The sequence below is a fragment of the Hyperolius riggenbachi genome, chromosome 11 (genome assembly GCF_040937935.1).
Source record: "Hyperolius riggenbachi isolate aHypRig1 chromosome 11, aHypRig1.pri, whole genome shotgun sequence".
Taxonomy (NCBI): domain Eukaryota; kingdom Metazoa; phylum Chordata; class Amphibia; order Anura; family Hyperoliidae; genus Hyperolius; species Hyperolius riggenbachi.
In genome coordinates this window covers 201,831,509-201,855,500 of record NC_090656.1, presented here as the reverse complement: position 1 = coordinate 201,855,500, position 23,992 = coordinate 201,831,509, and the positions used below count along the sequence as shown (strand labels likewise).

Sequence of the window (23,992 nt, the reverse complement as noted above, 5' to 3'; positions counted from 1 at the left end):
GACTTTAACGTCCCACTGTGAACTTAGCCTTACTGGCTTTTTCTGCCTCTCTGAATCTCCCTCCCAACTCAGTGTGCCACCTGTACTCCTCAATCTCACCCCTCCTACTGCAATCCCAGCCATGTAACCAAAGTAGAAGCCAAGAAGATGACTTTTGTAAAACTGCAACAGGTACATTTTAGATTGTAAACTCAAAAGTGCAGAGCCCTCTCCTCTATTGTTTCCTGTAATTGCTGCATGTTTAGTTTAGACACTTCCTGAGTTAATGACTATCACATTTATCTGTCACATTTATCTGTTGGGTCAGGATGGTGGTGTAGTGGTTGGGGCTCTTGCCTTGCAGCGGTGGGTACCCTGTTCGATTCCCAGCATGGGCACTATCTGCACAAAGTTTGCATGTCCTCCCCATGTCTGCATGGGTTTCATCTGGACACACTGGTTTCCTCCCACATCCCAAAAACATACAGATAAGTTAATTGGCTTCCCCATAAATAGGCCCTAGACAATGATATATACACTACATGATACATACATAGACATAAGACTATGGTAGGATTTAGATTGTGAGCCCCTCTAAGGGACAGTTAGTAACAAGACTATATACTCTGTACAGCGCTGCAGAAGATGATGGTGCTATATAAATAATAGTAATTTATGTTCTAAACCACCTCTGTATTATATACCCACGTTTGTGTTTTACTCTGTAAGCAATGTCACTATATGAAATAATAATAGTGACCAGAGTTGTGAACAGGGCTGTGAAGATGTCTGAGACTGAATCCCAGGTAGACAGATCAGGGTGACAGGTGACACCACACTACTGACTACCGCCTTGAGCAGACATGACCGTTTTGTGTGGTGCGATGCTTTTAGTAAGGATTGGTTCACACATAAATCTGTACACTTCCGGTCCAGTCCTGTCAGTTTTACCTGACTGGTTTGGAACTGTACACCTTTTATGTATAAACACAGCCATAGAAACACATAAAAAACTGACAGGACTGGACAGGAAATGTACACCTTTTATGTGTGAACATAAAAGAACATACAAAACTGATGCCAGCTGTCAAAAACAGACAGGACACCTTTTTTGTGTGAACCAAGCGTAATCCTATGTCGTCCCCTGTTTAGTTTGTAGTCAGAGAAGGACAGATGGGGGCAGACAAGGAGCTTCCAGCACTAGCAAGGAATTATCTCTATGTGGGAACTTGTCAGCTAAACATGGCACAAAATAACAAATCAATAAAAAAGAAATGAAGAGGAGAGAGTCAGCCGCATCCATATTCATGGCAGCCCAAATTTGCATTTGTATTGAGGAAAGGTCTTCCCTGCGTCCAGCCAGGGGACCCCCCTCCCCAGCAGCCCACCTACCGTCCTCCTTGTCTAAGACCATCATTTCAGGAACGGGTATCTATGCTGCTGCTCCGTCTCCTTCCTCCGCTCACACCAGTCCCGGCGACAAGAGCCCTCCACGTATCCGAGGAGAAAGTCCACCAGCCAGCCACAACTGAATTACATCCCGCAGCAGCCGCGGCGCAGCACAAAAGCGATCTCCTCCGCTCGCATGGAGAGCAACGAGGGCGGCTGCAGCTGACAGGCGAGCCAACGGTCAGCGCTGCGCCGTCTTCTCTCGCCCTCTAGCACCGTCCAACTGGCACGGCATAATCTGCCTATTGATGGGATGGCAGCTGATGGCTCGCGATGGTAACCTGCTGCCGGGAAGTCTGATGCTCCATAAACCCCTCTGCCTTTTTGCTTTCTTTTTTTTCTTCTCCGGGACTGGAAAAAGGGTCAACGACAGGTTGAATAGAAGAAAAAGAAAAGAAAAGGAGGGGGAAAAAGAAAAAGGGGGGAAGCCAGCTAAAGAGGTGACTGCCTGGCGCTTCCTCTGCTATTCTCCCTCAGTTCATCAGCTTTGTATTGCTGCTACTGAACGCCTTCCAGTCTCTGCTGATGTACTCTATTCTTCTGATGAGCTTTTCCTGGGGAGCCAGAGCCAGCCCAGCCCCAGAGCGCCATCTACAGGACCTTCTCCGCTACTGCCACTCACTACTAGATGGTCAACCTGCAAGATTACACCGCCTGTGTGCCAGGGGTCTGCGTGCCATGAATGAAAGATCTGCCCAGGACCTGTTTATAATTGGTCTCGTTCAAGAATGACTCAGAGTACAGTTGTCCCTATTTCCAGGAAAAAAAATAATAATATCAGTTTTACTACAGTATATTTTTCCCATGCATTTTCATTGTTTTTGGAAGGTAACCAAGTACTCTATTTGGCATATAGATTTCCTCATATAAAAAGTAAAAATATATATTTTAAATGTATTTGTTTATTTTTAAATACATATCAAAGGAAACCTGAGACATACCGGTATAAGGAAATCTTAAAAAGTAACTGAGATGGAAAAAATATACTGTATATACATACCTGGTGCTTTCTCCAGCCCCCTCCAAGCTGATCGCTCCCTTGCTATTGGCCTTGCAAAGTCTTCCACTCGAGGCCATTCCAGGCAGGCGCAGTCCGGCCATGCATACTCCCTGTCGCTGGGAGCGTTCTGCGGCAACTGCGGTGAGCGCGCGCACCCTTCACGCATGCACAAAACAGCCGGCTGGCGCAACAGCCAGTTACTGGGACCGATACCACGCAAACGGAGGCACTCAAGAGGACAGCGAGGGACGCATCGGTGCTCATGAGGCCGGAGGAAGCCCTGGGTAAGTATAAATTATTTTAGGGCCGGTTCACACTCGGCGCTTTGCCCGTGATTGCGTTCGACTCATCGATCGCGATTTGCGGGCAAAATCTTGCGATTCAGTGCGATTTGCACTTGTGATTCCCGTTCAATAGAAATGCAGCGTGTTTGGGATTATCGAAATCGCAACCGCTGCAGTGTGAATGTATGTATCCATAGGGACACATTGTAGCAGTGCTTTGTGAGCCAGCCCTTACTATGCCCATATCAAGTTTACTTTAATTTAAAAAAAAAAAATCATCGGAGTCTAGTACTCTATTTTTCTTTATTTCTTTCTCCTTTTCTCTTCTTTTCCTTTTCTTAATTTTTTCCTTTTTCCTCTTTTTCTTTAGGTTTGCTACATTATAGTATGGTCATCCATAGTCAGATCTGGTCCTACAGAGTGAAGGCTGCGAGGGTTGCTGGTATGAGTGTGCAGCACTGGCCCACACCCAGCAGGTCCCTCATTGAAAGCTAATTTTTTTTATATATAATTCTTTGTTTGACACTATTAGTAACTCTAAGTATACTGTAAACAACTGTATACAGCCTTTTATATGATGTGTACTTCTTGTTCATGACTGGCCGGCCACACGCCTCATTGCAATCAGGGGGCGCACGGCTCAGGGCAGCGCATGGGCAGTAGCCTCCGACTGGCCATGACCAGCCAGCTTTGAGGGGGCCGCAGTTGCTGGCTGGAGGGTCATGGAAGGACGGCCCAGGGACAGGATAACTGCAAGAAGCTTTTTTGTTGTTGTTTTTAATCCTTCACTTAAAGCAGACCCGAGATGAAAAACTAACTATAACAAGTAACTTGTCTATATATCTTATCTAAAGTTTAGATAGTTTACACAGCAAATCTAGCTGCAAACAGCTTCAATAGAATATGATTATTTCTTCCTTTGATACAATGACAGCAGCCATGTTGTTTGTAAACATTACACACAGGCAAGCTTATCTGCATTTTCAGCACTCCTAATCCCCCCTCCTCCTCTCCTCTGAAATCTCTGGCTAGTAACCTCCCCCTCCTCCTGCCCAGACTAAGCTCCCATGAGCCCTTGCTACTGTCTGAAAATGTCAAGGCTCTCTGAAAAGCTGTGGATGAGGTTTGTTTAGTTTACAGGGAATTAGAGTATTAACCACTTTACCCCCGCCCGTACGAATTTCACCGTCCCTTTTTCCATCCTTTAACCCCCAGGGGCGGAGAAATCCGTACTTTCCGCGCTCCCGCCGCTGCCCGCGCTCCCGCTCGTAAACACGCCGCCGGCCGCTCGTAAACACGCTGCTCCCCTGGAGATCAATGAACGGGAAAATCCATTCCCATTCGTTGATCTAAGCCCCGCAATGATCCGCTGCTCTCCGATGAGCAGCGCGATCATTGTGAAAAAAAAAAACACTTACCCAGCCTCCTAGTACTTCCTCCAGGCGTCCGGAAGGACGCTTGGAGGTCGCATTAAACAAAAAGTTACTGTGGCCATCTTGTGGCCAAATAGTAAAACGACACCCTAAACATTTTTCACATACAAATAAATTACTTTTACACAAAAAATTAACTCATTACCTCCCACACTCCCAATTTTTTTTTTTTTTGCAATTAAAAAAAAATAAAAAAATGTACAATAAAAAAAAATACATAAATAGTAACCTTAGGGACTGAACTTTTTAAATATTTATGTCAGGAGGGTACAACACTGTTACTTTATAAACTATGGGCTTGTAATTAGGGATGGACGCAAAACTGAAAAAAATGCACCTTCATTTCCAAATAAAATATTGGCGCCAAACATTGTGATAGGGACATAATTTAAACGGTTTTATAACCGGGACAAAAGGGCAAATACATTTCATGGGTTTTAATTACAGTAGCATGCATTATTTAAAAACTATAATGGCCGAAAACTGAAAAATAATGATTTTTTTCCCACATTTTTCCTATTTTCCCATTAAAACACGTTTAGAATAAAATAATTATTGGCATAATGTCCCACCTAAAGAAAGCCTAATTGGTGGTGGAAAAAACAAGATATAGTTTAATTGTGATAAGTAATGATAAAGTTATAGACGAATGAATGGAAGGATGCTGAAAGGTGAAAATTGCTCTGGTGGTCAGGGGGTAAAACCCCTCAGTGGTGAAGTGGTTAAAACAAAAACAAAAAAGTATTTGGCTTGAGGAATGCCCTATAAACAATAGGAAAGGAACACAATTATGCAATGAGTAAAAGTTCATCTCGGATCCACTTTAAATAAGTAAAAGGGACAGCATTTATACTTACCAGGGGGCTCCCCTCAGTCCCATGTAGCCATGGGCGCCCAACCCCTCAATGTCCTCCCGGGTCACTCCATTGTCCCGTGGGTGAGCTCCAGTTAATTGGCTATTCATGCCCTACTACGCACACCTGGATGCACAGAGCACCATTGGTACCACAATCATGGAGTGACCTGGGAGGACGGTGAGGAAGCCCAGGTAAGTATAAATGCTGTCCATATTAAAGGAAAGGTTCAGGGAACTCTTGAAAAAAATAAAAATCCCTATCCACTTACCTGGGGCTTCCTCCAGCCCGTGGCAGGCAGGAGGTGCCCTCGCCGCCGCTCCAGAGGCTTCCGGTCGTCTTCGGTGGCCGACCCGACCTGGCCAGGCCGGCTGCCAGGTCGGGCTCTTCTGCGCTCCATGGCCGGGCTCTTCTGCGTCCCACGCCGGCGCGCTGACGTCATCGGACGTCCTCCGGGCTGTACTGCGCATGCGCAGTAGTTCTGCGCCTGCGCAGTACAGCCCGGAGGACGTCCGATGACGTCAGCGCGCCCGCGTGGGACGCAGAAGAGCCCGGCCATGGAGCGCAGAAGAGCCCGACCTGGCAGCCGGCCTGGCCAGGTCGGGTCGGCCACCGAAGACGACCGGAAGCCTCTGGAGCGGCGGCGAGGGCACCTCCTGCCTGCCACGGGCTGGAGGAAGCCCCAGGTAAGTGGATAGGGAGTTTTATTTTTTTCAAGAGTTCCCTGAACCTTCCCTTTAATGTCTTAGGTACACTTTAAAAAATGAAATTATTATACGCTAGCAATAATTGAATAATAATATTAAGGCCCCATTTACATTAGGTGTGAATTTGTGTTTTTTTCAGCATGCAAATTTGCAGGGCAATGATTTCCTACCGCCCTGTTTCCAGTAAATATGGAAGTCGCATCTAGAATGACTATCCCATGATGTAACTTAGCAATCGGGAATCAGTGCTGTTGTTTGGGACCTCCTCCAGCGATAGCTAAGCAACATGTCTGTACAGCCCTTGCTCCAAAATCTAACCAAACAACCACTTGACGCTTGTTTAGGACGACTGAGATTCAGCTTCTGTTCTGTATTCTCCTCATAATAGTGTCCCCATAAGTGCTCCTCTCATTATACTGTCCCCATAAGAGTTCCCTCATTATCAGATCCCCACAAATGTTCCCGTCATTATCATTTCCCCATAAGTGTTCTCGTCATTATTGCGTCCCCTTAAGTGTTCCTCTCATTATACAATGCCCATAATTGTTCCTCTCATTAATGCATCCCCTTAAGTGTTCACCTCATAATAGCGTCCCCATAAATGCTCCTCTCATTATACTGTCCCCATAAGTGTTCCCGTCACTATAGCATCACCATAAGTGCTCCTCTCATTATAGCATACCCATGTGTTCCTCTTATTTTAGCATCCCCATAAGTGTTCCCCTGATTATACTCCTTATAAGTGGTCCTGTCAGTCTAGTAGTGTCCCTCTTATTATACTCATACCTCCCAACTTTTTGAGATGAGAAAGAGGGACACTAAAGCCACACCCCTGATCACGCCCCAGGCACACCCTAGTCACACATACCATAAAGATGTCATAAGAAAAATATGTTGTTTTATAATTCAAACCACACTGGTTCTTTCTACTCTGGGTCAATTTTTTTCATATTAATATTTGAAATTAAGAAATATATCAATTTAAAAGATGGGAATGAAGTTTAGAGTCAATCAAACACATTTTAGTAGAGAAATATATACATTGAGGGACAGTTGGGAGCTATGTTGTACTGTCCTTATAAGTGCCCCTCTCATTGTACTCTCCCCATAAGTGTTCCCCTCATTATACTGCCCCCATTAAAGTTCCTCTCACTATAGTTCCTCCTTAACTGGTCCTCATATTACAGTGCACCCATAACTGTTCCCCTAATTACAGCTTCCTCATAAGTGCTCCTCCCCCTATAAGTGCGCTAAACATTACTATCTGTCCCCCACTCTATCAACTTTACCCGCCCGCCACACATCAGTCACGTCGTCTGACCGCCAGGAGGGGCGGGGCTCAGTCTCCGCACTTCAGCAGCACAGCAGCACTCCTATCCCGCCTCAGAGAAACTCCGCTCACAACACGGAAGGCGGAGCCTCTGGTGTAGATGCTGATTGGCTCGTTTGCGGCTTCTCACCGATTTGTGAACACAGGTGGCTGCGCCACAGTACTACTACTACCACCGCTGATTCAGAGCCGAGAGGGGGGAAGTGAAGACTGGGCTGCTGAACGTGCCGTGACGCTCCCGCCTCATCTGCGACGTGAGGCTCGCTTGGTAAGAGCTCCCATGTTGTGTCACAAGACTAACAGCCTCATATAGAGTTGTATGTTTGAGAAGGTGACGCCTCCCTGTCCCCCAGCGTCCTCTGTTACTCGTGTTCCCTCAGATTAGAAAGCATAACCCCTCACTGGCATGGACTATAGAAAGGACAGTAGTAGGGCAGTTTCTAGGCTAAATTGCACCCAAGGCAGGGGAGTAAAAATTGCGCCCCCTTCCCCCCTCCCTCAGGGACTCGTAAACCCTTACTCCTTAGGGACAGTCACACATCCACAGGTCATCCAGGAGAAAGCAGGTACGAAGAGAGCCCGGAAAGCTGACTCCTCCGGGGGCACCGCACACTGACAGCCTGCAGTACCGCCACAGGACATCAGATGTCAACACGCGGTGGTGACATGATGATGACTTGATGTCTGACGCAGGCAGCCTAGGAGGAGTCGAGGAATGTGATTGAGCTGGCAATTTTCTTCTTCAATTTGGCTGCACCGCTTGTCACCAGCCCCTTAGCAGTTATGTCCTTCTACTTGCGCCCCCTCCCTTCTTCAACTTGCCGGTGGCAATTAAGGGCCTATTTATATTGTAGGTTAGAATTTGAGCCTCTCTGTGGGAAAGTCAGGGGACTATTTATTGTAGCTCCCAAATTGTTGTATAGCTCATTTTGAATTAACTGCTAATCATGCCTTCCAACGTTTTGAATTCAAAGGAAACCTCACATGAAACAAGTCTCAGGTTTTATGCTTAAATGCCCTCTCCGTCATCCTGGGACGCTGCGGTCCCCTGTTGGACAGCCTATTGCATTGGCCTAGTCACGCTTCGTCTCGCGTACCAGTGTAACAAGAAACTGGGTGGCTTCACGGGGGCTGGAGGAAGCCCCAGATAAGTATACAACTTGAGACTTTTTTTGTCTCAGGTAAACTTTAAAGGACTTACGAGACGAATTTACTAAAAAAAAGTAAATTACCTGCCTCATCTTTTAAGGCACGGAGGACGCCGTCCGCGCCCTCCGTGCCGATCCGCCGGGTCCCCCCCCCTCATTAGCCCCCCGGGCCGGCTGCCGACCCCACGGCCCGGGTCGGGCGCTCCTGCCTCTCGCAACAGGGCCGCTTCCTCTGGCCGCGGCTGCGCAGTCCGCCTGGCCGCGAGTGCGGCTGCGCAGCTCTAGGGCCAACCCCCCTGATCCACGGATCGGGGGGGTTGGCCCTAGAGCTGCGCAGCCGCACTCGCGGCCAGGCGCACTGCGCAGCCGCGGCCAGAGGAATCGGCCATGTTGCGAGAGGCAGGAGAGCCCGACCCGGGCAGTGAGGTCGGCATCCGGCCCGGGGGGCTAATGAGCGGGGGGACCCGGCGGATCGGCACGGAGGGCGCGGACGGCGTCCTCCGTGCCTTAAAAGATGAGGCAGGTAATTTACTTTTTTTAGTAATTTCGCCTCATAAGTCCTTTAAAGAGAATCTGTACTCTAAACTTCCTACAATAAAAAGCATACAATTCAATTCATTATGTTCTCCTTGGACCCTCTGTGCTGTTTCTGCCACTCCCTGCTGCAATCCTGGCTTGTAATTGCCAGTTTTAGACAGTGTTTACAAACAAAAAACATGGCTGCTAACCAGCATGTGATAGGCTGAGAGGAGCTCAGTCTGTGACTCACACAGAGCCTGCAGGAGGCGTGGAGAGGGTGTGTATAACTTCTATCACAAGCAGAGCAGCACATTCCTGCCTGAGCCTGACAAAGCTGACAAAGGAAAGAAGATTAGATTATATAACAGAGATAATACAGCCACTGTGCAACTAGGAAAGGCTGCAGTAAGACAGACCACATTAGAACAGGTATAGGAACTTATAGGATAAAAGAAATAAGGCTGAACATTTTGTTACAGAGTCTCTTTAAGAAAGAGTAACTCGCCTCTGCCACACCTGTACCCTGTGTGTGTAGTGCATTTATGACCTCCCCTGCGCAGTGAGCCAGAACCGCTCATGCACGAGCCGCTCCCTGCTACGTCGCAGACACGCTCATGCCAGAAAAGGAGCGTGGCCCGATGTTAAGGAGAGTCCCAGCCAGCTGCGACAGGAGTGAGGAAAACCTGGAAAGACTATAGGATCCAGAGGCTTCCCTGTTCTCAGGCAAGTATCTCCTTTTTGACCCAAACTTCGGCGTGCGTTAAAGCCTCTGTGCTCTTCCTAGAATACAGTGAACATTTCAGAGAATCTCATAGTAAAAATCCCAATGAAATCAAATTGCGATTTGCAGCGTAAAACACCCTTGAGTCAAATTCGCATTGGCAACCTTTTCCATGATGGAAACCTTGAAAAGCAGCAATAAGCCGCCGCAATGAAAGTAACAACTACGGCTACGGAGTAGTTATTCCATTCAAATAAACGGTGCTTGTGGTCAGAACGTTTGGGTAATTACGTTATGAAATTAGAACCCCACTTATATAATATATAATGAAGGCAAAGTGGAAGGGGTGACCTGATTTTCTAAAGTGGGGAACAAGGAACTGGCGATCTGCTTTTCTGAGTTCTTCATTATAAATAGTCCTTTTAGTGTTGTGAAATATTTGACATATTCTGTAACAAGCTGTGGAAAATATGTCAGCACTATATATAAAGTCGTAATAATTATTAACAATCCTGGAACGCTGGTAAATATTTTGTTATTGCAGCTGTGTTTCATTATGCAATATTTTGCTATTTCGTTATGCTTCTTCAGTTGTTGTGAATGACCATTTTTGAGGGGGCCTCTTCCTCACCTCCTGCTGCGCTGAAGTCTCCAGTGCTGATTCTGTCTTCCTCTGTAAATGCAAAACCTCTCTTCAAGTCGCCAGTTGAAGATATATATCCTCTATACCTTAATTAGTTTTGCTTATCCGTTCTTGAGCGGTCTCAAAGCCACTTTCATACGCCGTGGCTAATCCTTGCGGCCCTCCAACACACTTCATGCTCAGCATATCATTTTACATGGAAAGAGGCTCCTTTCACCACCATTTCCAGATTAAACCCCCCCCCCCCCACCCCCAATCATTCATTTCTTGGTTAAGGGTTCCTAAGTCTTCTCCGTACCAAAATCGCCACAGCAAATACCACTTTTTCAATAATTGCATTATTTGGCTATAATAAGAGATCATTGTCATTGACCAGCCACTACTGTTAAACACATAAGTGAATGTTTGATTATTTGTGCTCCGTTTTAGCCAATTGGACATTTAAAGCGCACCGGAACTCAGAACTTCCTTTCTGCTCTAAAAGATAAGAAATTGCATAATGATCTTTACAGAAAAACATCCCTAATTACAGCTCATAGAGCTCCTTCAGAGATGCCGCCATGTAATTACTTCCTTGTTTGCTGGGAGCACAGAAAGGGTTAAACTCCTGTGTTTACATATTAGCTCAACTCTGCGGACAGCTGGCAGCTCAAATTACACTAGTTCATTACTTGCTGAGAACAGAGAATTAGACAGGCTGTTCTCTAGAAACACACACAGGGTGGACACAGAGTGGATCTCTCAATGCTTTCCTATGCAAGAGTTCAGGTACACTTTAAGCTTGTTTTTAAAATATCATTTTTCAGGACTAGTTGCCTGATATTTACATTTCTGCTATTACTAGGGTAAATTGTCAAGCATGTCCAACTTGTAGCATTAGAGTCCTAGGTTCATTTCTGGCCAGAACTTGACACAGAGTTTCTATGTTCTCTTTGGGTTCGCTGTTTGTTTCCTCCAACATCCCAAAAACATAGTTGCAGTTTTTTTTTCCACTTTAATTAACTCTAAATTGCTGAAAGGACATTAGATTGTGACCCTGACAAGGCACAGTTGATTATGTCACTTCACAATTAAAGTTAGTTATGGGCTTACAGTCAATGCTCCTGTGCCCAAACTTCCCAGGCCTCATGCATGGTGGGCAGAGCTGGGTACAGAGACATGACCTGACAGCTATCAGGGAGCTTGGATAGAGGAGAGGAGATAGAAAGTGAGAGCCTGTGCATTATCGTATATACTCAAATACAAGTCGGCCTTGTATATAAGTCAAATCCAATATTCAACTCTCTTAAAGAGGCACTTATGCCAACAACAACAATAACATCAGTTTTACTAACCTGGGACTTCTACCAGCCCCCTGCAGCTGTCCCATGCCCTCACAGCCACGATCGGATCCTCCTGTCCCTCGCCTCCAGCTACTTTCAGTTTCCTGACAGTCCTGGCCACACGTAGCCTTCTACACTTCCCGTCCGCAATAGCATCCTGCACAGGGCATTATTGCGGACGGGAGCGTGTAGAATAAGGCTGCCAGCAAACCCACCAACCACGGCTCATCAGTGTCCGAAAAATGTATGACACATGCTTCTGCCCACTTTCAACTACAACCAGATACAGAATACCACAGGGGCCAAAAGACAGATTCACTATAACCTCAGTTCTAATATATCCGGGTTTACTATGCCAAGCGTTACTCCCATATACTTATAATGGCACTTGGCAAGGAGTCAGGATGTGGGCATTTAGTTTACTATACCTGAAGTTATACTATATCACAGTTTACTATAACAAGACTAAACTGTATATGCTTATTACATTTTTCAGAAGAGTGAGTGCAATACCTTTTATTCTTTAATAATAAATCAATTGTACAGGATTTTTAACAATATATAAAACAATTTGCATATGGATCCTATACTCATGGACAGCTGCTTCTACTGCTTCTGTGAACTTGGTCCCTTCTGTTAAACATTGCAGATATCAACACTAAATAAATATATAATAACAATTACAAAATAGCGATTATGATCCTTATTGCCCCAATCCTGGTGGTAGTCTGCCATATATTTGATAGAAGAAAGTACAATAATTGCGGATTATCCAGCAGGTACCGGATAGACTTGAGTATAAGTCTAGAAATTTAGGTCTGTTTTACTTTATAAAAGTATAGCGGTCGACTTATACACGGGTCACGGGCAACACTGAGCAGAGTGAGTAATGTGTGTACTAATAGTGACATTCCGTTTTTGTAGCAATGTACCCAGTGGTTAGTGATACTTTAAAGAAAACCTGTAACTAAAAAAAGTTCCATTGGTTGGTACTCACCTCGGGAGGGGAAGCCTCTGGATCCTATCGAGGCTTCCTCCATCCTCCTGTGTCCCACTGCGGTTTCGCTGTACCCCTCCGAACAGCGGGTATGTGCATATTTACCTTCCTGGCTCCAGCGCAGTATCGGCACTCTGCTCGGAGATAGGCAAAAAATAGCCGATCGCTGTTGGTCCGCTCTACTACGCAGGCGCAAGTCTCCTGCGCCTGCATAGTAGAGTGGACCCGAAAGAGATCAGCTATTTCCACCTATCTCCGTGCTGAGAGCCGCAACAGCGACCCCACTGGAGCCAGGGAAGGTAAATACAGTATAACAAGCCATGTCAGGCTTGTTGAGCCAGGATTGCAGGACGCTTTGGGGGAGCCAGCGCTGGATTGCCTGCAGCTACAGGGGAGGGGGAAGCCTCATTAGGACCCTGAGGCTTCTCCCTCCCGAGGTAAGTACCACCCAGGGGAACTTATTTTTGTTACAGAGTCTCTTTAAGGAAATGAAATGCCAAGAAAGCACAGTTCTGAAAGTTCTGGCCACAACAATTAACAAGGGGAGAAATAGTGGACTGCAGTAAGGGGAGTGAATAATTGCTGCACTTGGGGGCCTGGTGGAGGTATTGGCTGCTCTTAAAGGGACACTTAAGTCTCTGTAAAACATAGTTTTACTCCCCTGGGGCTTCCAGCAGCCCCCTGCAGCTGTCCGGTGCCCACGTAGACTCCATCAGATGCTCCTGGCCCTGCCGGCAGCTACTTCTGGTTTCGTCATCAGGAGCCGACAGGCTGGGAACGCGAGTGATTCTACGCATTCCCGGCAACAATAGCACCCTCTATGCTGCTATAGCATATATCATATAGCAGCATAGAGGGCGCTATTGTGGCCGGGAATGCAAAGAATCACTCGCGTTCCCAGCCTGTCGGCTCCTGTCGCCAAAACCGGAAGTGGCTGCCGGTGGGACCAGGAGCATCTGATGAAGTCTACGTGGGCACCGGACAGCTTCAGGGGGCTGCTGGAAGCCCCAGGGGAGTAAAACTCATTTTTTTACAGAGACTTTAGTGTCCCTTTAAGTGACAGGGGTGGTTAATGGCTGCAATACTGTATGCAGTGTAGTCATTAACCCCTCCTGACCCCCAAGTGCAGCCATTAACTTTGCTGGGTAGACATATACTTGAGTCAATAACAAAATCCAGCTTAAGAGGGTTAAATATCTGGAGTCAAACATGTGTGTATACAGTAGTAGATGTTACTGGAAAAGGCTGCGAATTTGTGCAGTCACATGACTATCCTGTTGGAAGATATAGATACTGAACCATCATGGCTGTAGCCTCATGTACTCCCCTTGCTTGTGGAAACATGGAGCTGCTGCTGTGTTGTCACATGACTATGCTGCAGGAGAATTAAACTGTTGAACTGTCATGGCTGCCATCTCTGCACTCTTTTTTTTAAACTTACTTTTATCTGGAACTGCGCTGGTTCTTTGTAAGTTACATGATGACTGTCATGCAAGAGGATAAAGCTGCCAACCCTGTCATGGCTGATTCCCTTTCCATTCTCTCCCATAATCCTCTTGTCATTGGAAAAATGGGACTGGCACTATGTGGTCACATGGCTATCTTGCTAGGGGAAAAAGCTGCTAAATAATCATGGCTGACATATCTTCCCTGTTATCCTAGGATTCTCTTTTGGGCGTTTGTGATATCTGAAGCTTCTGCAGGGTTAACACTCGGAAAGCTTTCACTCTTTAAATGTAAACTATTTGCGTTGTTACAGCTCAGACGTGTGACATAAAGCTTGTGTGACGGGTTTACGAGGTATCGTATTAAGCCAAATATTCCCACATAAAAATTACTCGCCCAAAAAAAACACGTTAAAGGGGATTCTGCCAAATGTAGTTTTATAGACGGTTGGGCTAAACAAGGCATGGTGGTTATATTTGTGTCGTAAATTGTAAAGTGAAAAGTTGATCGGGTTTTTTTCCCAGTGGGCACACTGCTGTCATGCAGGTTTCATGGGAACTACAAATCACAGCATGGTATGGAAGATGGTAGCATGCTGAAACGTGGAGCTTCTCAACTGGCTAATTGCTATTGAAAGTAGACCAACAGCAATCTGCTCATAGATTTTAGATGACCAAACGACACAGCCAAACCATTCCATTTTAAAGGGAACAAAAAGTGACACTATTGTCCCCAGTTTAAAGTGGAACTGTGACCAAGGATTGAACTTCATCCCAGTCAGTAGCTGATACCCTCTTTCCTATGAGAAATCTTTAACTTTTTCTCAAATAGATCGGTGCGTCTGTATGGCTGATATTGTGGTGGAACCCCTCCCACAATATGATGTCAGGACCTAGGTCCTGACAGCTTCCTGTCTGTAAGCCTAATTGCATTGTGGGAAATAACAGCTTTTTCTAACTCCCAAGCAACCATTATCTCCCTCTGTACATATGTATATTTATAAAAAAAAAAAATTTGAAGGTGGCCACAAACCATACAATTTTTTAAATATCTGTTCAATTCAAGAATAGCAATCAATTTTTCTGACTGATTGTAACAATTCAAATATCTGACCAATGTACCACACACCTGTTACATTTTTCCCCAATCATGAATAAAATAATTGAAAGCTCAGAAAAAATTGTTTGGAACTGTATGTCAAGTAAATGACAATATATCACACACCATACAATTCTTGATAAAGTTGGTCTGAAATTTCCAAAATGTCTTATCTTAAAAAAAAATCGAAAAAACCCCCCGAAAAATGGGACATTCGATCAGATTTATCGATTGAAAACAAAGAAAAGCTCTCGATTTTTCAGGACAACCGATTAAAGTTATTACTTTTAATTGTATGGTGTGTGGCCACCTTTAGCCTTGTTGCCATTGCGTTGTTGGGGGATGTCGTTATAGATACTGGCAGTTGGTGCTGTCTGTTTTTTTTTTATGTGTGCCAGTACAGTGTTCTCCCCAGAATTTTTTACCAGCCGGGTGGCCTGAAATAGTAGCCGGGTGGCATGAAAAAGCAGCCGGGTGGGGCGAGATGAAAATGCAGGGCAACTCTGCTTACAGCATAGGAGGAGGTGAGGAGGTGAGCCAATGACAGCCGGGTGGTCACCAAATCTAGCCGGGTGGAGCACCCGGCTAAAAGAGCCTGGGGAGAACACTGCAGTAGTAAAGATGATTATGTGCAGGCTGAATGTGGATCAAACAATATGAAGAAATTACATGCCGAATCTCAATCAATTTTGATCTCCCTTCTATTTTTTTAACTTCTCACTTTGCAATGTATTGATTTATCTTTTTCCCTTTTCCCTAAAGTTCCTCTTTAGGTTACATGGGGCTTTTTACATCCTCCTGTAGTCGTCCTGTTCCCTCGCCATCCTTCTGCACTACTGCATTTAGCCGCTGTACCCCTCAGAAGTCTGGCCGACTCAGCCAGTCGGGGGCAACTGTGCATGCATGGTTCTGGGAAGTGCACATTAGCAGTTGCAATTTTTCATAACTGCGCAAGCACAGAACGCTCCCAGCAACCGGAACGCCTGCAGCCCTTGGACAGGCACAACAGCTGAAGGGAGAAAAGCATAAGAACAGCGAGGGACCAGGAAGACTGCAGGGGACAGGTACGTTAAACTGGGGACCTTAAGGTGTCCATACAGTTCAATCCCTCTACCCACTCTACACAGATTTTCAATAGATTTCAGGGAAGAATCTTCAGAAAATCTGTGCGCATTGCCTGCCGGGTCCCCAGGTCTCCCAGTTTTATAGGGTAATATCTCACCCAGTTGATAATAGACTGTTGTTGGAGTTGTGGAAAGGTTATCCATTTAGCAGTGATGTGATTACAGTGTAAGGCCAGAAACCCTCTAGGAGCGATTTCTAATCGCTAGTGAAAAGCTCTTGCTAATGCAATGCTGTGGGGGATTTTTATAAAAATCACATCACTCAAGTGGGATCACACCCATAGCATTACATTAGCAAGAGTTTTCAAATCGCTAAGCGCTCAGGAAATCGCTTCTAGTGGGTTTCTGGCCTCATGCAGGTACCTGCAATGAACTTGTCATTTATTTCTTTGCAATACATTTTTTTTTTATTTTTTTCCAACTCTCTAGTGATGGTAGGAGATTGTTACACACATACACATATGGAGTCTCTGACTTAGAGCACTTGCCCACCCCTTGGCCACTCATGGCTGGGTGAGTACATCAGCTACGGCTAAAAAAGTCACTATCAGCGCCGTATTCCAGCGAACAGCAGGGTTGTCTCAGTCACTTAAACATTAAGTATATACTGTATATCTATGTGTCTAACCTTGTTTATATAGCACAGAAAGACATTTAGAAGAGAGCCCTCTTTTTTAACCATTTAAGGACGACGCTAATTGAAATCTATGCCCTGTTTTGATGCTGCTCTGGCTGGCAGGGGGTAGATTTCAAATCACCAACTCCACATGTTCTCGCTGCTCTCGTCGCTGCTGCCGATCTCGCCGCTGTCTTCCCATCGCAGCTCACTCGCTCTGCCGTCTTTATAACCCCTCAATGTAAGCAACTCCTATTGGCTTACATTGATAGACACGGAGCAGATGAAAGAAGCTCCTGACCGGCTCACAGGAACTCTGCCGTCATAGAGACAGCAGAGTGGGTGGCTGAGGTTCCCGGTGTACGGCGGGTATGTGCGGCGATTCGTTGGTATTCCGCCGTTTCTGGTGCCAGCGGTCTCTGTTCCTTAAGGGGGCAGAGACTTCTGGTACGTAAGTGGTTAATTAATGAATTCAAGCTGTCTTGGGTTTATATAAAAAATATGTGGAAGCTGTATACAACTACAACCCCACAGGTGCTTATTCTTCCTGCACCTCTCAGCAACCCTCACTATGATCTGCCAGCTTTGCCTCTGTGCAGCAGCTGCAATCACACAGTCACTAATTCACACACACCATAGCATTCTCCATTTATGGGCCCCCCTTCAATTATTAGGAAACTGCAGTAGTGGAATTTTTCTAAATTGTTAAATATGAAGAGAATACTAATTTCCATTTGCAACACTTTTTAGATGTGATTGGCGGATTGAATAGACGCCTCCTCTGCCTTATTTATGGTATGACCTCTAACAGCATTTGTCTCGAAGCTTGAGAAGAAGACCCCCTTCTTCCAAACATTTATACAAACTGCTTAGTCCGCTATGGAAGAAACACCATTAACCCTGGAGTTCTATTAAGATCGCCAGGGTGGCTGCGAAGCAGTATTTTTTGATTGATTTTTTTTGTAAATCATGTAGCTAGCCTAGCGCTAGCTACATGATTCCCCCCTACCTGCCGAATCCCTCCCACCCTTCTGATCGCCACCGGCGGTCAAACCCATCAGGAAATCCCGTTCTAAATGGGATTTCCTTTAGGGCTTCCCGGAATGACGTCATCGAGGGAGTCCTGATCCACCCCTTCTTTCAAGGCAGGTGGCGGCGAGCGGCAGCAATCGCCTAAGACACGCAGCTAGCAAAGTGCTAGCTGCGTGTATCAAGAAAAAAATTGTGAAAATCGCCCCACCAGGGCCTGAGCAGTCCACCGTGGCGGTCATGGACGAGCTGAGCTCGTCCGTAACGCCCAGGTGGTTAAAGGTAACGTACAGTGATTATGTGTTTTTTTTTATTTACTATATATATGATGTTTAGTATCAAAAATGTTTATTTCATATTTTGAGCGCCATCTGATGGTGACAGAAAGGTATCTCTCTTACTTCTGTCATAAAAAGACACTAACATTTCCTTGTAAAAAAACAAGACACTAACATACCGTAAACCAGCTGACTGATAGTCAGAGTCCTAGATTAGTCTTCTGTTTTTTCATAGTTATTCCGTGGAATATATATGTATATAATTTCAGTGCACAGTTTCTGAGCATAGCCCATAAACCATGTTAGCATTATTTAGTTTTAATTTCTTAGCTAGATGGGTTTGCAATTCTGATTTCTTGTCATATACAGCCTAGGTCTGTTCACACGCCTCCCCCATCCCATCATCACCCACATGAGGTATCCAGGGAGAAGCTGGAGAGAGGGCATCAGTCTTTTCACTTAGTTGCACGGGAGGGATCAAGTGATGGTTCTGTGCAGAGGAAGACACTCCCGCTCCACTCCACTCCATATCTATACTTTTAGCACAGATGTCTGGGTCATGTGACTGAATCAATTATGATTGGGTGAGTAGTATCCTGTTCTGCTTTACTGGCATCGTAAAATATTGGAGGCTGAACTTGGGCTTCAAGCCTTATTCACTGTTATTTTTGTTGTTATTATTATTATGTGTTTCCATAGCACTGACATCTTCCACCACTCTTTACATAGTGTATATATTCAAGTCACTAACTCACTCAGTGGAGTTCACAATCCAATCCCTACCATAGTCATTTTGCTTATGTTCCAAATGTGGACCAACAACAATTACCTCCCATTCATTCGGCAATAACTTTATCACTACTTATCACAATTAATTGATCTATATCTCGTTTTTTCCGCTACCAATTTGGCTTTTTTTGGGTGGTACATTTTGCTAAGAATTATTTTTTTCTAAATCCATTTTAACAGGAAGATTAAGAAATAAATGAAAAAAATTCATTATTTCTCAGTTTTTGGCCTTTATAGTTTGAAATTAATATATGCTACCGTAATAAAACTCATGTATTTTATTTGTCCTGGTAATACACCGTTTAAATGATGTCGCTATCACAATTTATGGCAACAATATTTTATTTAGAAATAAAGGTGCATTTTATCAACTTGCGTCCATCACTATTTACAAGCTGATAATTTAAAATAATATAATAATAATAATAATAATATACTCTCTTGACATGCATATTTAAACAGTTCAGACCCTTAGGTAACTATTTATGTTGTTTTTGTTTTTCTTTATTGTAATTTTTTAAATATTTTTTTTTAATTAAAAAATGTATTTGGGTAATTTTTGGTGTGGGAGGGAAACAGCTAATTTTAAATGTAAATTAATGTAATTGTGTAAAAAAAATGTATGTGGTTGTAGTTTACTATTTGGCCACAAGATGGCCACAGTCATTCGCATCCAGGAACTACAAAGAGGACAGGAATTTTTTTTTTGGGCAGAAAGACAGCGGTCTCTGATGAGAGATCGTAGTTTTTTCTGCGGGGGAGTTAGATCGGTGAATGGAAACTATATTCCCATTCACTGATCGGGGGGCTAGCGGTAGGCGGTGGGAGCGTGTGTGGGAGCACGCGCAATAGCGCGCACCACTCAGCTGCAGCAGCAGAGCCTATCTGGACAAACTTACTCTTCCAGATAGGCTAATAGACCCCCACAACATATGCCTAACCCAAACAGATCCCTCCACTCTATGCCTAACCCTTACTGACTCCCGGTAAGACAGCCATGGACTCCTGGGTTAACAACTACAATAAGCGGCTATGAATGGTAATTAATTGGGGCCGCCCTCTATGCAAACTGCGGCTACAAAAAAACAGGTGCAAAACCCATTGCCCGCTATTCTGTCGGGTGCCTCTGACACCCAAATTACCACCTATAGCTAATTGCGGCTGTTAATATAGGAGCCCATATTAACAAGTGACACCTCAGGGGCCCAAACTACCTGTTTTGTCCAGCCATTGTTTTTTCCCATAGGCTGTATGGAGAATCAGAGAATCCTTTGTAGACAGTGGCGTGGTGAAATGCTGATGGACACCTTTCTTTGTGTTTAACTTTAATCACACATTGGTGGAAAACTAGTATCCTAATTAGTAAATGCTTAAAGAGGAACTCCAGTGAAAATAATGTAGTAAAAAAAGTGCTTCATTTTTTACCATAATTACCGTATGTATAAATGATTTAGTCAGTGTTTGCTCATTGTAAAATCTTTCCTCTCCCCGATTTACATTCTGACATTTATTACATGGTGACATTTTTACTGTGGGCAGGTTATGTAGCTGCTCCTAGCTGTTTTGGCTGTTAGAGACAGCTGTAAACAGCTAATTCCTGTCTGTGAACATTGTTACATTGTGACAGTTTGCCCAGAGTACCGCGGTACTCAGAGCTTCTTGTGGGAGGGGTTTCAGCACAAAATCAGTCATACAGCGCCCCCTGATGGTCTGTTTGTGAAAATCATTATATTTCTCATGTAAAAGGGGGTGTCAGCTACTGATTGGGATAAAGTTCAATTCTAGGTTGGAGTTTCTCTTTAACCCCCTTGGCGGTAATCCCGAGCTGAGCTCGGGGTATGCCGCCGGAGGTCGCCGCTCAGGCCCTGCTGGGCCGATTTTCAATCTGAAAAAAGCAGCACACGCAGCCGGCACTTTGCCAGCCGCGTGTGCTGCCCGATCGCCGCCGCTCCGCGGCGATCCGCCGCGTGCAGCGGCGAAAGAGGGTCCCCCCAGCCGCCCGAGCCCAGTGCAGCCGGAACAAACAGTTCCGGCCGGCGCTAGGGGCTGGATCGGGCGGCTCTGACGTCAGGACGTCGACTGACGTCCATGACGTCACTCCGCTCGTCGCCATGGCGACGAGGAAAGCGAAACAAGATAGGCCGCTCATTGCGGCCTATCTTGTTACTTTCGATTGCCGGAGGCGATCGAAAGTACGCTTCCGGAGCGCCCTCTAGTGGGCTTTCATGCAGCCAACTTTCAGTTGGCTGCATGAAATAGTTTTTTTTTAATTTAAAAAAAACCCTCCCGCAGCCTCCCTGGCGATTTTAATAGAACGCCAGGGAGGTTAAAGGATACCCAAGGTGAGATGATGAGATAGACATGTGTATGCAAATTTTCAAGCATGCAGATAACTTGGCTGTGTTCCCTTTTTCTGTTTTTGCCTGAAAGAGTTAACATTTGGGTATGCAAGTAACCGTTTCTTTCCAGCCAGGACTCAGTCAGACTTTAGAGCTACCCTCACTGATAAGGAATAACAGCCATAAATCTCTTTCCTGGCACAGAACAGCTTCTGAGTGCAGGGGATAGAAAACACCAATAGTTCATATATTTTAGTTCTGGGACACAGAAAGACCGTGTCATTGAGCAGAGACAATAAAACATTAAATCCACTTTTTAGGTTTTTAACAAAAAAATAAAATTGTGGGATATCTTAAAAAGTCACTATTAGGAGCGGGAGGATAGATACTGTACAGTGTTAACCGCATATGTTTATTTTCAGCTTGAGTTTACTTTAAAGGGGACATCACTATACAGTCACTGTAATTGTCCTTTATCTTACATGAGCACTTAATTATAACTTTAAAGGTTTTCACTGCTGGTAGGATTTGTGGCAGTTTACTACTGGCCGGTGGTTAGTTAGGGACTAGGGTATTTGAGCTAGACCACATAGTTAAATGCATCTCCCTTACTGCAGTTTGTGGACAATTGATTGTATTGAGTGTTGTTTAATATTGCATTGCAGTTTTTCTCTCCTGATAGAGGATCTCTCATGGGGATGATACGAATAAACTCCAGCTCTTACAGTTTTCCTGTTTAAACTGCTCTGCTCCTATTGTACTGCTGAACTTGTTGCCCTTATTATTGTTTAACCATTTTTTCCTTCACTGTTACTCCGTTTATTCTAATGCTTTTTACTAAGGGTTTGTTCCATTTTAGAAAGCTCACCTATATCCATTGCCCTTTTACTGGACCAAACACTAAAACAGACCTTAGTGTTTGGTCTAGTAAAAGGACAAGTTACAACTGGGAGTATAGAACACGGGATGTACCAGCTGCTTTAGTGGGGATAGTGCTACGTTATGTAGTACAGGTATTTTGTGATGCCTCCATTGTCTCCTCTGGAGCCTCCTCCCATTCTATTGTTGATCCCCACTGGGCCTTGCTTTTTCTAGTCATGTGGTGTGTGTCGCTTTGCATTGATTAGCCTCATCACCTTGTTGTCCTACAATTTGAAGTACAACCACCTGTAATTAATATATTAACCCTTGGGCATGCCATCAAGTAAAATAGAATGCCAGAAAATCAATGTCTTCATATCTGTGAAGAACCACTGTCAGAGAATGGGGCTTAGCATGCTAAATAGTAAACTGTATATACCAAATGGTAAATTAGATTCAAAAATAGCAATCTTTAGTTATACAAACACCATATCCTCATCTAATCAACAAGAAAATATGTTGGACATCAATAAATATAAAGTCCTGGCAAATGAAAAAATGCTGCATGCGCTACACTTGTGTGAGAATCAAACCACGCCAGTGGAAAAGGGCGATTACTATGTTAATTATAGTGCCTGTGCAATTGTCAAATTGCATCTGATCCAAAAATCGTATTGAAACGAGCTCAGTGTGAAACAGCCCAAAGGGATAGAGATAGATTGCCAATGTGTTCTTTCATTATTCAGTTGTGAAGTAGTGCTGTGAGAATGTGTGACACTGCAACACATCTTGCTAGATGAAGCACAACCTATCTGTGTTAGCGTTCCACTGCTTTAAAGAGGAACTGTGGTGAAAATAAAATAATAACAAGCCCATTATTTCCCACAATGCAACGAGGTTCACAGACGACAAACGGTCAGGACCGTGGGCACGACATCACACTGTGGGAGGGGTTTCACCACAATATCAGCCATACAGAACAACCCACACACACACACACACACAGTTAGTTCCAATCTTTAAAAGGTTGACTTGGCACAGGGGGTATCGGCTACTGATTGAGATGAAGTTCAATCCTTGGTTATAGTTCCTCTTTAAAGAGAGTCTGAAGCGTTAAAAAATACCTCTTTATTTCAGAATCCTCTTCAGCCTTAAGAGCAAAGATCATTCGCCGCAGTCAGTACAAGGTCTTTACCCCTCCCCCCCCCCAAATCCCGGGGCAAAATCCCCTGGTACTTCCTGGAGGAGGCAGAGCTTTGCGCTGCAGCTCTTCCTTCAGTCCATTCAGTCACCGCCGATCGCCGCCTCTCCCCGCCCCTCTCAGTCTTCTTTCACAGAAAGGGGCAGGGAGAGGCGGTGATCAGCAGTGATTGAATGGACTGGAGGCAGCGCTACAGCACAAAGCTCTGCCTCCCACGGGCAGCCAGCAAAATCTGCAACTTTGAAAGTCGTAGAATTTTGCTCCGGGATTTGGGGGGGATAAAGACCTTGTACTGCCATGGGGATGCGGCTAATCATCTTTGCTCTTAAGGCTGAAGAGGATTCTGAACGCTTCAGACTCTCTTTAAATAGTGATTTTACATTTAGGACTTGCTTATTATCAAAAATGAGAGCAAATGAGGGAAATGGTTTTCATCTGCTTAGGGTAAACAGACATTTTATGCATCATCATTGGAAACTTCAGTTTGTTACTCTCCACCTCCTCCCAGTGGAATAAGTTCAGAAGGACGTTCATATCCCCTACTGATTCCTGCAAATAGTAAAGGGTGCTTTTACACTTGTATGGTGATCCCACGGCAGAGGGGTGTCTGCCACAAGATCACCGCACAAATTCCTACTTCATATGATCCTGCCCCTGTGTGTGCCGACCGTCATTTGCATAGGCCTGCTCAGTGATGTACTCCCTGCTGGGCTTACCGCTATGTCATAGTGTAAAAGGGCCCTCAAAGTAAAAACACACCTTCAAAACATACTTTAATGAAAATAAATGGTGAATAACTGCAACGGTTAGAGTTTATATTAATAC

At 44.8% G+C, this 23,992-nt stretch overlaps 1 protein-coding gene and 1 long non-coding RNA gene across 11 annotated transcripts in view; one reads left to right on the top strand and one right to left on the bottom strand.

Annotated features, from left to right (window-relative positions):
• Positions 1-23,992, bottom strand: part of LMO1 (LIM domain only 1) — a 193,198-nt gene that overhangs the window by 157,664 nt on the left and 11,542 nt on the right. Inside the window, exon 1 of one of the 2 annotated variants that reach the window (XM_068260768.1) lies at positions 1,372-1,990. The exons of the other annotated variant lie outside the window; for it this stretch is intronic. Coding sequence (XP_068116869.1) covers positions 1,372-1,396 — 25 coding nt within the window. The 5' untranslated portion in view covers positions 1,397-1,990. Of the gene's footprint in view, positions 1-1,371; positions 1,991-23,992 lie in introns of those variants that run through there. 2 annotated transcript variants of the gene reach the window in all.
• Positions 7,100-23,992, top strand: part of LOC137538533 (uncharacterized) — an 834,068-nt gene continuing 817,175 nt past the window's right edge. For all 9 annotated transcript variants that reach the window (XR_011024822.1, XR_011024826.1, XR_011024819.1 and 6 more), the window contains exons 1-2: positions 7,100-7,304; positions 18,347-18,561. This is a non-coding gene — a long non-coding RNA (uncharacterized lncRNA). The remainder of the gene's footprint in view (positions 7,305-18,346; positions 18,562-23,992) is intronic.